This window comes from Biomphalaria glabrata, chromosome 6 (assembly GCF_947242115.1).
Source record: "Biomphalaria glabrata chromosome 6, xgBioGlab47.1, whole genome shotgun sequence".
NCBI classification, from domain to species: domain Eukaryota; kingdom Metazoa; phylum Mollusca; class Gastropoda; family Planorbidae; genus Biomphalaria; species Biomphalaria glabrata.
The window spans coordinates 7,096,550-7,109,987 of record NC_074716.1 but is presented as its reverse complement, the minus strand read 5'-3'; the positions used below and the strand labels follow the sequence as shown (position 1 = coordinate 7,109,987).

At 35.2% G+C, this 13,438-nt stretch overlaps 2 protein-coding genes across 2 annotated transcripts in view; one reads left to right on the top strand and one right to left on the bottom strand.

The window, feature by feature from the left end:
- The first annotated feature begins 2,926 nt into the window (after positions 1-2,926).
- On the top strand, positions 2,927-3,814 carry LOC129926668 (uncharacterized). Its single transcript, XM_056032140.1, has one exon. It carries the CDS (start codon positions 2,927-2,929, stop codon positions 3,812-3,814), a length of 888 nt encoding a protein of 295 aa, XP_055888115.1.
- A 1,873-nt stretch (positions 3,815-5,687) lies between these two features.
- Positions 5,688-13,438, bottom strand: part of LOC106066266 (prion-like-(Q/N-rich) domain-bearing protein 25) — a 39,205-nt gene continuing 31,454 nt past the window's right edge. Inside the window, exons 9-13 of the mRNA XM_056032132.1 lie at positions 12,037-12,162; positions 11,089-11,214; positions 7,418-7,553; positions 7,193-7,263; positions 5,688-6,649 (exon numbers count right to left, since the gene is read on the bottom strand). Of these exons, the coding sequence (XP_055888107.1) occupies positions 6,438-6,649; positions 7,193-7,263; positions 7,418-7,553; positions 11,089-11,214; positions 12,037-12,162 (671 nt within the window). The 3' untranslated portion in view covers positions 5,688-6,437. The remainder of the gene's footprint in view (positions 6,650-7,192; positions 7,264-7,417; positions 7,554-11,088; positions 11,215-12,036; positions 12,163-13,438) is intronic.

The following is a 13,438-nucleotide window of genomic DNA, read 5'->3' as shown; positions in this document are numbered from 1 at the left end:
TTATGCTGATATGAAACATAAGAGACGGTCTCTGGGTTACAAATGTATGGTCCGTATCCCAAACATTGTGTACAAATGCGGATATATAACCAATAAGCGCAGACACGGACAGGAAAGAAGACATGTAAATTAACGAGGGAAAGGGAAAGAACTCCTCCCTTACAACCGCATTAATAATGTACTGATCATTCCCCATAATCGACATCAAGCGAAATAAGTATTTACAAATATTAATTGGATAATTGGTATTTTAAAAAATTCATTCATGTTTCGTTAAATAACATAAATAAATGTTTAAAACATCAACCTAATCGTAGAATGCGTGTGGTAGAACTAGCATTAATAATTATTTAAAGGGACTAAAACCTATTAAGTTTTCAGATATTTTTCAAAACTAAATCAACAACAAGATCCCATAAGAAAGTAAAGTAGCAATAACACATAAAACACTTCACCATTAGTTACAAATACAATTTAACAAAAATTACTAAGAGAATTTGTGTTTTCACACAAACTCAGAGGCGGGCCACCGTCGGATCCCTATCGGATCCGCCTATTAGGAATAAAACACTTAACCATTAGTTTACAAATACAATGAAAATACCTAATGAAATTCTCAGGCACCTTCCTGAATCAGACACGAAAAATTATTACTTAGTAGCACGACTATATAAGCATATAGGACGTAATATTTATTTTTTGAACAAACGTCTGTAATTTATAAGATAAGATAAGGCGAAGTCACGATAAAATAAATTAAGGTTTAACAGTAAAGAAAATTTAAACTTTTCAGACTGTTCAGTTTTCTTTTAGCAGACTTGGACTCTATATAGGTTTTATTTAGGTAATATTTCTGTCTTGTACTAAGCTCTTTACGAATGCAGAAGTACAATATTTTGTTTCAACCTGTCAGTGAATGGTATGTTAACTGAGTGCTACATGTTGAACATTAAACACTAAATTTATTTTTTTACTTACTTTATTGATGTCTGTCCTTTTCTTTCTGTACCATCGAGATGTCTCCGGGTCATGCAGCAGACGATATGTAGCTTTCAGGTTTTTTTTTTTGTCGTGTTTTATTATGGCAGCAGAACTGTAAAAATTATTTCCCCTTTTTTTTTCTCTGAATATTAATGTTTGACTAATGTTTTTTCTTAAGTCCTTAAAACTGTTGGCTTTTTGTGTGGTCAAAATGTCGTCTATTGGCATGTGAAGAAGCAAATACATTTGAAGATATATGGATCGATGAAAACGACACCTGGAGGACACTGTGTGTCACAGTCCTGTGGTGTGGCTGACCTCTGGTATGCAGCAGTCATAAAGCCTCAAAATAGAAGAAAAAAATGTTTGAGGCCAAAAGACATTGAACACAATTTTAAATCTTCATAAGCTACTTTTGGTGACTTGTAAGACAAGAATTGCTTGAGAAACTCCTTAAGACGTAACCATAATTTGGCCACGCAATCCTCTTTATGACGTCATCACTTTTCTGTACCATCTCTAATGAGTATGTCCACGTCTTTCCTAAATCTTTTCATTGTTCTGTCAACATGATTTGTTGAGACTCAGGTCAGTTATCGATATTTCAAAGTCACTATGACGTTAAGTAGCTTGTCTAAGGGCTTCTTGTTATTTTTGGACGATGTCTCAATTGTAGTTACATGAGATCTGGCTAACCTTGTCTAAGTATTCGACCTTGTTTCTTATCCTGGATTTGACCAAGACCCATCCTTATATACCGAATCGTCTCGATTCGACGTACGTCTTTCGAAAAGTTCACTCTAGATGGAATCAATGATAAAATGTCAACAACCCAATGACCGAAAAGATTCACAACAAGATTGATATAAATCTACAAAGCACCCTCAAGTTCCTAGCAACCTACTGATCCTATATGCACCTCCTCACCTTTCCAAACCCCTTTCCCCAATATTGAATTTTTATTGAAATGTAACTTACGACACATTAATTAAATTGGGTCTATTCCTCAAGTAACTGTAGCAAAAATACTTTTTACATGTTTTTCTATTTAGACTATTTGCATATTGACTTAAATGTAAAATGTGGAATCGATTACTTCTGTTTTTCGTTTCGCGTTTTAAGATTTATTTTAGTATCATACAGGTTATATACTTTATACTAACTTCAAGTATTCTTTTATTGGACGTCCTAATTTCGTTGAACTAACTTTCGATACTTTGGAAACAAGAAGTGCCAATTATACATGTAATCAATTGAGAATCCAATGGAGATTTTTAACAGGTGAAGAGGTGCTTGCATACTTGAACTCTAAAATTACAGGTTGCTCTTGCGTGGCTTCAAACGTGCTCGGTCACGACATATTGCGAATGCTCGGATGCTTAAAATTGACATGACATTCAAATAATATTGAGCTTTTTATAACTTCTATCATAAGTGGCATAGCAGAATGTATACATTCTTCAAGGGGACTTGTAACATAAAATAATATTCTAAATCAATACGTATTATTGCTTTGTGATATTTGCTACAGTTAAATTTCTAGCAATATCATAAGGTCATATAATTATAACAAAGTTAAAAAGGCAGTATTTTGTGTAGCAACTATTTAATTATCTAATAGACAGAATCGTACTGAGGACGTACAATAAATGCGATACAACTTTTACTTGTTTTAACGTTAACGAAACAAACGTATGGAAAACGAAAGTAAAGCTGGCAGCCTAAAATTGTAAATTTGATGAAAGCATACTTTAACGGAACAATATTAACATCGTCTAGTAAAATTATGTCTTCGGCGTTTTCAAATGAAACAAATATAACAGTAGGTCGACATTACTTGACAATATGTCACTTTAGTACGTCACCTCAGCTTCATATAATAACTTTACAAGTAATGAAATGTTATGTTAACCCTTTCCTCTCTGTCATCGGCTTCTGTGCTAACATGATGAGTGTCGCGATATTGAGGCGGAGCGGGCTGAGGAAGCCTTCCAACATCCTACTCTTCGGCCTGGTCATAGCGGACAGCATGCTTCAGTTGATGACCATGAATTTCTCAGAGATTCTGGAGTACTTTGGCCCCGACATGGAGTATCCCGATCTGTGCGGGTGGCAGTACAGTGAGGGGGTGAACTACTTTCTACTGGTCTGCCTCATTCTTTACTTCTTTCTGAGCTCATGGGGCCAGTATGTCAGCACGACCATCGCCATGGTCATCACTCTGGAGAGATTTCTCGCCGTCTACATGCCAATGACATTTAAAAAGGTAGTGACCACTAAAACCGCTATAGCCAGTGTTGTTCTCTCCTTCCTCATCTGGCTGCCCTGGTCAGCTTATTACTTGACCGCAATGGACGTGTATGTCCAGCACTCAAAGGTCATGTTCTTTGCTTCGGGTGGAGTCAACGTCGGGAACCTGGACGCTTACAACATCTTCTATTTTTTCGTCTCGGATATCTTCTCCTCCTGGGTGCCGATCTCCATCGTCAGCATCGGCTGCACCCTCATCGCCTTCAAAATCAAACTGACCCTCCGAGATCGGAGGAAGATGACCTCGAATCAAGACAATGTCAAATGGTCAATGAGGACGACGACGACTTTGTTGACCACATGTCTTGTGTTCGCTCTGACTCGCATCATCTACTCTTGTATCAATTATTTCGTAGCTGACCTACCCTCGGCTACTCTCTATCTCATGATGGAGTTTATGAACACATCTCTTCTAATAGATGCCTCCAGCAACTTCTTTGTGTACATTGCGACTAACAAAAAACTTTTCAATACATTCATAGAGATTCTGTACAGGAAATCTCCAAGAAACCGTTTTCCGTAGAAGTTTTTTTGTGTCTCTTATATTTTTAAAAATAAAATTTAATTGAAAACAAGCAAAATATGCAAACGACATTATATTTAATATTCATATATATATATATATATATATATATATATATATATATATATATATATATATATATATATATATATATATATATATATATATATATATATATAAAAATGTATATATACTAGCCGGACATTACCCGCGGCCTCTTGGCCTTAGTTTGCGTATTACTAATCTAGTGAATTAGATATATATATATGTGTCAAACTAATATAATTTTCCTTTCAAGTTTTCTCTTTCGCCAAATAAAAGTAGTTTTGCGAAAATGGGTTTACCCGTTAAGCCGATACATCCATAGCTTTTAAAAACGAAAGTAGCTCGAGATGAATGAAATATAAATTAAAACGGGGGATTGTAAAGTACGCCAGGACGTCTAAATTCGCAGATATAAGGAACAAATTTATGTAAAAATGCTTTTGAAACACAAATTTGAAGGTTAATTGTCAAATCAATAGAGTATATTTTGAATTGTCATAGGTCAAATTAAAAAACTATATGTGCAAAGTGTAGTTCTTAAAATTAGATCTAGATCTTTTCGATCTTCTCTCATGTAAACATGGCTTAGATCCATACAATAGTAATACTTTCAAAGAGTTGGGAAATTTTTTTTGTTGAGTGTCTTAAGTTTATTTTAGGGCTACTATACATACGTAACGGCTCTAGTTTGTACCCAAGGAACATTTATGCCAAGTTTTATCAAGATTGGTCAAGATTTTGATTTCTATGAGTAACATACATACATACGCCTTACTTTCTGCTTTATATTATAGATATAGTAAAAAATATAGTAAATCATCTTGGTTATCTCTCTCTCTCTCTCTTTACATAGGCTATATATAATTATTTAGATTTCTGAATAATTCCGAAGTGGAGAAATCCTGAGATGTCCTCAATCTCACCAGATATCATAGGGACAAGAATGAATACAATGTAATAGAGCTACATGTTGACTAATTTTTAGAGCTTACATTCAACTATGTTAGACACTCAATACCACGATTCTAAAATAGAGCTGAAGGAGCCAAATTAATATTGGCTCTTAATTTTATACCAGTAACTGAAACCGAGAGACCACTTCTTGATTATTAACAATGACAGATGACGAAAACTATATGATTTATTTGTAAAGTTACAAATTTGGTGTTAAAAGAAATGAATGAATTCTTCAGATTTAGATTTTATAAAACTTCTGTTCTAATGTACATACATTTTATTACTTTCATGAAAGAAATGTAATAAGTGTTGTTTTTTAATGGAAATTTCTTAATATCTTAAATACACATGAAGTAACTAACAGTTACTATTAAAAAACGGGAGGCGCGGTGGCTGAGCGGTAAAGCGCTTGGCATCCGAACCAGGGACCGGGGTTCCAATCCTGGTGAAGACTGGGATTTTTAATTTCGGGATCTTCGTGCGCCTCTGAGTCCACCCAGCTCTAATGGGTACCTGACATTAGTTAAGGATTATTAATGGCGGTTGGTCGTTGTGCTGGCCACATGACACCCTTGTTAATCATCATCATATTTGATATTTATTTGTAGACACCATCAGCCTCATCGCAGCTGTCGAAATACTGAAGCATTCAACTATTGACAACTTCTACGGGAAGCGCATAGACAACTTTTTAAATTCTGAATGTTTAGAAAACTAAAGAATGATTGTAGATTTTAGGAAGCATGAAAACCAGGTAATATAGTTTCAGATAAACAATCAAACAGTAAACCAAGTGCAAGAATATAAATAAACATAATCATAAACAACAAGTTGACAAGGAATGAACACTACCAAAGTCTTTACAACAAGATACATTAATCACTGTTTTATCTTAGGAAAGTAGAAAATTTTACAATTGAAAAAAACAATAACAAAGGAAATTTATAACAGCTACCATCAATAGTCTAATTACCTTTGCAATCACCTGCTGGTACGGTAATACAGAAAGACGTCTACTTAATAGACTAATTAAAAAACATGTCACCCAGACATAGCTACCATCTCTTAAAGGACCTGATCATGTAAGTATTGTAAGATGTCTTTCAGAAATATATAGCAATTCTTTAAGACAATCTGCAGCCATTAAACCACAGTTACAGTGGTCGTCTCCTCCCCATTAATGCTGCAACCAAAAAAAAAAGTATTGCATTTCACTCTCAGTCAGTGTGTTTTAAAGTCACTCGTCGTCATCAAGAAGTACATAGGTGGGCACTGGCTGTGTGTGTGTGTACATGTGCTGAATAAATAACTAAACCATCGGTTCTCAACCTTTTAAGCTCGGCGACCCCTTTTAACAATCCCCCACTCTGCCGCGACCCCCCCCCCACACACACATACAGCAATAGAAGAGTAGACAATAACAATCCATATTTTTGATGGTCTTAGGCGACCCCTGGCAAATCGTCAGTCGACCCCCAAGGGGATCGCGACCCACAGGCTGAGAACCCCTGAACTAAACTATAATAAATATACATGACACAAATTAGCAAGACCATTTCTGCAAATCATGTATACTGGCAGCATCTTAGTATTCGTGACTTGAGCCAAACTTTTTCTCCAGCTAAATTTGTTCGTATATCATATCATCCTCATCGTTTGATTCTGGCTGAAAACTTTCATTATTATAGATGAATGTGGGTGAAGTTTCGGGCTGCTTGACACCGAGAGCATGTCTGGTTGTCACGGGCTTCGTGGTTTGAACCGTCGTGGTAGACTGGACTGATGGCGTTACTTCCAGATATTCTTTATTGACATACTCTAAAGAATCTTGGTCTGAAAATAGTTGAAACAAACTGTGTTGTCCAAGTATACAAATTCTTGTTTTGAAAAAAAAAAAAAACAACTTTACCACAAACGTGAATTATTTGTTAGTCAGATGTCTGTACTCCTGTTCGAAGTGGGGAGAGATCGATCTTAGTTGCACATTTTTATGTAATAAAGAAGTTATTTTAAAGATGTTAGTAGTAATTTTGTATAATATATATGGGTAATTTGGGGGCGCAGTGGCTGAGTGATTAAGCGTTTGGCTTCCAAACCTGGGGTCCTGGGTGAAGACAGGAATTTTTTTTGAATTTTGGGGTTTTTAGAGCGCCTCTGAATTCACTCAACTTTAAGGGGTACCTGACTTGAGTTGGGGAAAGTAAAGGAGGTTGGCCAAAGAAACAGATGACCTTAACATCAACTGCTCTATAGACTGCAAGCTCTGAAAGAGAGAAATTTTTATAGATAATGCGCAAACTTGTATGCAGAAACGTAGAGTAAAGCAACATCTTGTTTATTTAATTAACAACAATTTAAAAAAATAACACTTTCTACCTGCTCGTTGAGGGAAGTTTCTATAATCATTGCCTTTGGTTCCTGTAGTATTTCTCAACTCACTACCACCCCTACCAAAAAAACAAAGTAGGCTTCAATTATGTAGCTTACATATAATGACACAATCATCTCACTACAAGGATGATATAAAGTATGTTGTTAAAGTGAGTTTATTTAATACAGTTTTTTTTAAGCTCTATTTATAAGTACATTACTTTCTATTACCCATTAGTGGCAGATTTCTTTCGATTTCTGCAAAATGTGATGATTACAAACATGACAGCTAGAATGGCGACAGCCCAACCGACTGCAGCGACAACTGCAACAGCAATGAGTGTTGTGTTGTCCCCTATCTCTTCCGCTTGAGAAGCCACAAAATAAATGTAAGAAAATTATTAAGACTGATCCATTTCATTAGTTTGTTATTATTGGTTTTTAAAAATGCTAAAATAAAATAAACAAACAAACAAGAAATCACATAAAGACGCCTACAACAACCAAAGTTAGGGTAGGACATAACTAATGTTAGAATAGGACATAACTACTGTTAGAATAGGACATAACTAATGTTAGGGTAGGACATAACTAATGTTAGAATAGGACATAAACTAATGTTAGAATAGGACATAACTAATGTTAGAATAGGACATAAACTAATGTTAGAATAGGACATAAACTAATGTTAGAATAGGACATAACTAATGTTAGAATAGGACATAAACTAATGTTAGAATAGGACATAACTAATGTTAGGGTAGGACATAACTAATGTTAGAATAGGACATAAACTAATGTTAGAATAGGACATAACTAATGTTAGAATAGGACATAACTAATGTTAGAATAGGACATAACATTTCTGTAACACGACAAAGAAATTAACAATTTAAAAAGTGAGGCACAAGGGGAGATCATACAGTTCAAAGCCTTATAATTCTATTTCATAACCTATCTAATAATATAAAAATAATATAACCAATAAGAATTTGCAAAAAGATATCCCAGAGGGAAGAGAACAATTAGGAAACATGGAGTATATTTTGTCTTGTACAACTTTTCACTAAACAGCTGTTTGCTTTTTTATATTTCGTATATAATTTACATCAATACAAATAAAAAATAAGTAATGTAAATTGATTCTAGATAATTAATATATTTGTGCTTGGAGAGTTGCCGACCTTTCTTCAAAATTAGGATGATTACTTTCTATTGGGAGTATTCTGAAGGTTGTCTAAAGTCAAATGCAGATAACACAAGACCAAGCCAATATAGATTTACTGGCTGCCTGGTCGTGCGGTTTGCACGCTGGACTGTCGTTCGGACTTATAGATGGTACAGGGTTCAAACCCTGCCCGCTACCATCCCCCGTCGTCCAGCGGGAGGTTTGGAATAGGAAGTAATTATCTTCAACTCTGAAGGAACATCCGAAATAAGTAAAACATTTTACATTTTTTACTGATGAACTCTAGTTTATATAGTTCAGTATTCAAACATTCTTTACCCTGCTAGTTGTCTATTAAACGAACGGTTTTAAAACACTAGGAGGCGATGTGGCTGAGTGGTAAAGCGCTTGGTATTTGAATCGGAGGCTCCCGGGTTCGAATACTGGTGAGGACTGGGATTTTTTATTTCGGGATCCTTAGGGTGCCTCTGCGTCCACCCAGCTGACATTAGTTGGGGACAAAGTAAAGGCGGCTGGTCGTTGTGCTGGCCACATGACACCCTCTCTCACGGTGGGCCACAGAAACAGAGGAGCTTTTTACATCATCTGCCCCCATAGATGGCACGGTCTAAAAGAGGATTTATTTTTTTTACATTTTAAAACAGATGTTTAAGCAAATGAAATTGTTTAACTTAATTAACACAAAAAGTTATAATTAAGAAAACAAAAACAAACAACAACACAACAGCAGCACAAGAAAGGATTGCGTATATTTACTCTTCAAAGCGATTGTTGACAAAGTTGTATTTTGAAGAAGAGAAGCCCGTTGACAAGTAGAATTGAAATTGTTATCTATCTCAAGTCTGCAGACAAAGTCAGCTGACTCACACATGTCTTTAAGGGAAGAGTCACATTGTTGTTCAGGTCTTGAAGCTACGTGAGAGAATGGTTTTAGAAATGACATAAATTAAATTTATCTTGGTAAATATTTAAACAAAACTAGCCTTTATTACTGTTCAGAGTATCTTAAGAAGCTTATTTTAAATGTTTAGTTTAAAAAGTTTAAAAAAAAAACGTGACCAATATTATCATAGTTTATCTCAAACTGAAACTCATGCAAGGTGCAGGGAAAGCTGGGGATAGATAAATGATAGTTTGAACCCATGACACACGCAACCAGTCATCCGTACTTTACGAGTCTCTAAATGACAATTTAACGCTATTCCGTTATCAAGAACGTTTAAGAACTTTAAAAATTCTATTATCAAGAACTTTTAAAAACGTAAAAAATTCCAGAATAGTCTAAGTTAAAGCCCTCTTAACGAAGTAGAATGACCACAAAATAAGTAGGTCATGAATGAATTCTCGCACACACGGATTCGAAGGCATTCAACTGATAATTTTAAGTTTAACAAAAGTTAAATGTTCTGTAGCCCAATATCAAGAAATATGTTCGATTTACTAATAACTATACCATTCTTCCACTATTGTGACAATGCATTTTACTACTGCTCCGGCTTTGTTTTTCAAATCGTCACATAAATATGAAAGTGACTATGTAAAATAAAAAAAAAAAGCTAGTCAAAGATAAAATTTTATTTATTTGTATTTTAATATGAAAAATGCATATCACAAGAATATAATTGAATATTCTTTGGTGATTAAACATAAAGCTTTGGCTAGGTATATTAGATATTTACATTGTAATTACGATTACTTAGGTTTGTGAACGAAAATAATTTTACGAGGGGGAGGGGTCGCAGCATAGTGGGGAATAGTAAAAGGGGGGTCGCCGAGCTTAAAACGTTAATGAGTTCTACACATTTTGTCAGGCTTCAAGGACAAGCGTGGAAACTTAGAGGACTCAGTATGTCCACAAAACTGAAGGTCTATAGTGCTGTGGTGCTCACTTCACTCTTATATGCACTAGAGTCCTGGACCTCATATTACCGCCACTTCAGAAAGCCTAACTCCTTCCATCTACCCTGTCATAAGGTGCATTGGTCTGACCTTATACATTATTATTACTTTTCATTTGTTTTCATTTTTATTATCTGCATATTGTTACTAATTGCGATTGTCTCTGCTGTCAGGGGGCGGTATTGCGAGAGTGAATGTTACTTTGATATTTTGGTATGATAGTTATATCCCCTTGTTTAATTATTGCCAGGTTATGAATATGAATGGACTTGCACGTGTTATGAACTGAATGGTTTAGTCTTCTTGAATGTGCGAGAGAGTGTGTTAGTTAGTGAGGTGTTGTCCCCGGTCCAGGAAAGTTGGATAGTTGCTTCCTGGACAGGTGGTTTTGTATTAATATTTATTGAGTTGATGTCGTTGCGTGTTTATTGAAATTAAAGTATTATTTGTATTTCCATGGATATATATAGTCGGATTTGAAGTGTGTTTAGTAATAATTGTTCTTGATTGTAATTATTAAGTAACCCCTAACGAGCCAAGCCAAGCAATAAAAAGAAACTCGACAACTGCCTTTGCAGCACTTTTGCTTTGTGGCAAAACAAATTAAATCTTCAAATTTTAACATGCACATGAATTCATGAGCAAATGCATATCAAGGGACGGTTATTTTTGGACCAAGTAAACATTTGAAGACCTGGGAACACATCAACGTACGAACACATCAACGTACGAACCCGATGTGTAATAATGCTATATAAACCCTTGTCATTTGCAATAAAGTGGTCAATATGTGGTTTAAAAAGTACAAACTTACCGTTTTTGCATGTACGAAGTGATTTATCGTAAGATTGATCTAGTGGACAGTCACATACACCCGAGGAGCAATGCAAACCGTCAACACAGTTAACAGAATCTGAGCAGTTGTCACCATAGAGAACAGCTGTGAACGACGAGTAACAAAAGAAAGAAAGTATAAATGATAAAAATTATTATACAAATTTATATATTTGTCAGATTTTTGTTTACCGTACTTTCGCGCATATAACCCGTGGGTTATATAAGTGTTAACCGAATAGCAGCTGTGCGGGTATACAAAAATTCATTTTACTCGTAAACATAGCCTAACACAAACCATGAAGATACCGTTGAGTCTTTATACCTCCTATAGTTCGCTGTGTGGTTGTCGAATGTATAGTTTCATGGACATCTCATTTTAAGCCTGAAGAAAACCAATAGTACCCATTCGGCAGAGAATCTTTAATATACCAGTAATTGGTTGTGACAAGTAGGAAACGAATATAATTTGCCGATGCCGGTAATGTCAAAACTATAGACTACAATGCATGCAATACAACCGCAATCAATGGCCATTCTCACTAATGTCTCTGTCCTCGCTATAGTTAGTGAAGCCCTTCTCTGTCCTCTTCCAATATGTGAAGCATGTTGGCAGCATCGACTCTTTATCACCACTATCAGCGTCCAATCTCTGGTCTGGTCCAATCTCTGGTCTGGTCCATTCTCGTATAGGATGGAGATTTTTGTTTTGCTTTTAGATGTTGAACAAACGCAATAGAGCTCGAGTAGGGATTTAAACTGGAACCCCCATTGATATGTAGCCAATCGGTTTGTGTTCAACCACACCTACCATGTTGATGGTTGCAAGGACGTGATGCTTACAACATCGTAGTTGGCAATGAAACATAATCTGAAACGGAATGAATCTAGTCCACACTTGATTTCATAAAATTATTAAGCAACTTACCGTTCTTGCAGCTTTGATTCATGTAGTCATAATATTGGCTGCTGGAACATCGACAAGTAGAAGCCAAACAAACAAAAGCCTGCTTACACTCTTCAGAAAACAGGCACGGTGCCCAATAGCAACCTCCTGGAAACAGAAGAAACAGTCAACTCATAAATAAATAAGAAAAAAACATAAAAAAATACTCTATTTAAAAAGACAGTCCCTCCTTTATATAAATTGTAGATTGCTGCTATTTGATATTTAGAATTAATAAATGTTAGATTAAAAAGCAATGAATATTTTTTTTAATCCCGCTCTCTGCCCTTCCCCCCCCCCCTTCTCCTCGAGAAAGAATGTATAGTTCTAGTACAATTTACGATATTAGAATGATAGGCCTTTAGATCTAGATATAGAAGGCGATGCTAAAAAGGTTTTCTGAACGTCAATTTATTAAACTCTTAAATTAATAAGGCCTTACATTAGGAAATTCCCGAACGCCATAGTCCTTCCAAGAACGCGACAGGCCTTTCAAAACCGATGCTGGATATAACTCTAAAAGGCCTTATTCTCTAGCCAATTTTAAATTTATTTCTTTTTTTTTTACTTTGAAAAAAATATAATGGTCAAACTAGACTTTTCCCTTTGTGACCAACGAGCTAGTCATTTTTCTCCGTGATGTAAATCAACTGTTAAATTTTCAAAAAAAAAATTCATTAGAGCCATTTTTAAGATCAGCATCCAGCTTCCTCCGCCCTCTACGAAGTTCTGACTTGAATAGAGCTATTGTAAAAAGAGAACATATATAGCATTCAGAAAATTAATTGAGTGATTAAAAACATGTATATTGACTTTTAATATTGCTGTGGTAGTGGTATCGTTGCTACAGGCGAATGAGTAAGAACAACCAGGTTTTGTACAGTTCGGTTTTTTTGTCTTAAGGGACACAACTAGCACTCTTCGCCACGACTTGATGTAGTAACAATATTTTAATTTAGTTTTCTTGATATAATAATAAAGGATTCTGTAATCAGTGTTACATTCTGTGAACTCTTTATCAATGGACCTCATTCGCCAATCGTAAACAAACAACATTTAGCCACGTGATAATATTGATAAAACAATGAAATTTACGTATCACGCGATAGACTTACTGAATTGAGTAATTTGTATAGCGGGTACTATTGTGTGTTGTTTGTTTAAGATAGGTGAATGAGGTCCATTGGCAATAAATAAACTCAAAATAACTTTTTGTAGTTTCATTATTTGGCATTTACCTCTCTTACTTTGCTATTGCAAAAAATAATATAAACAAAAAATCCGCATTTGAACGATTAATTTCCTTCACCAATGTATTAGTGGTTTCAATATACATACGTTGATTAAATAGTGTAATAACTTAAGGGAGGCAACCCGATGAGAC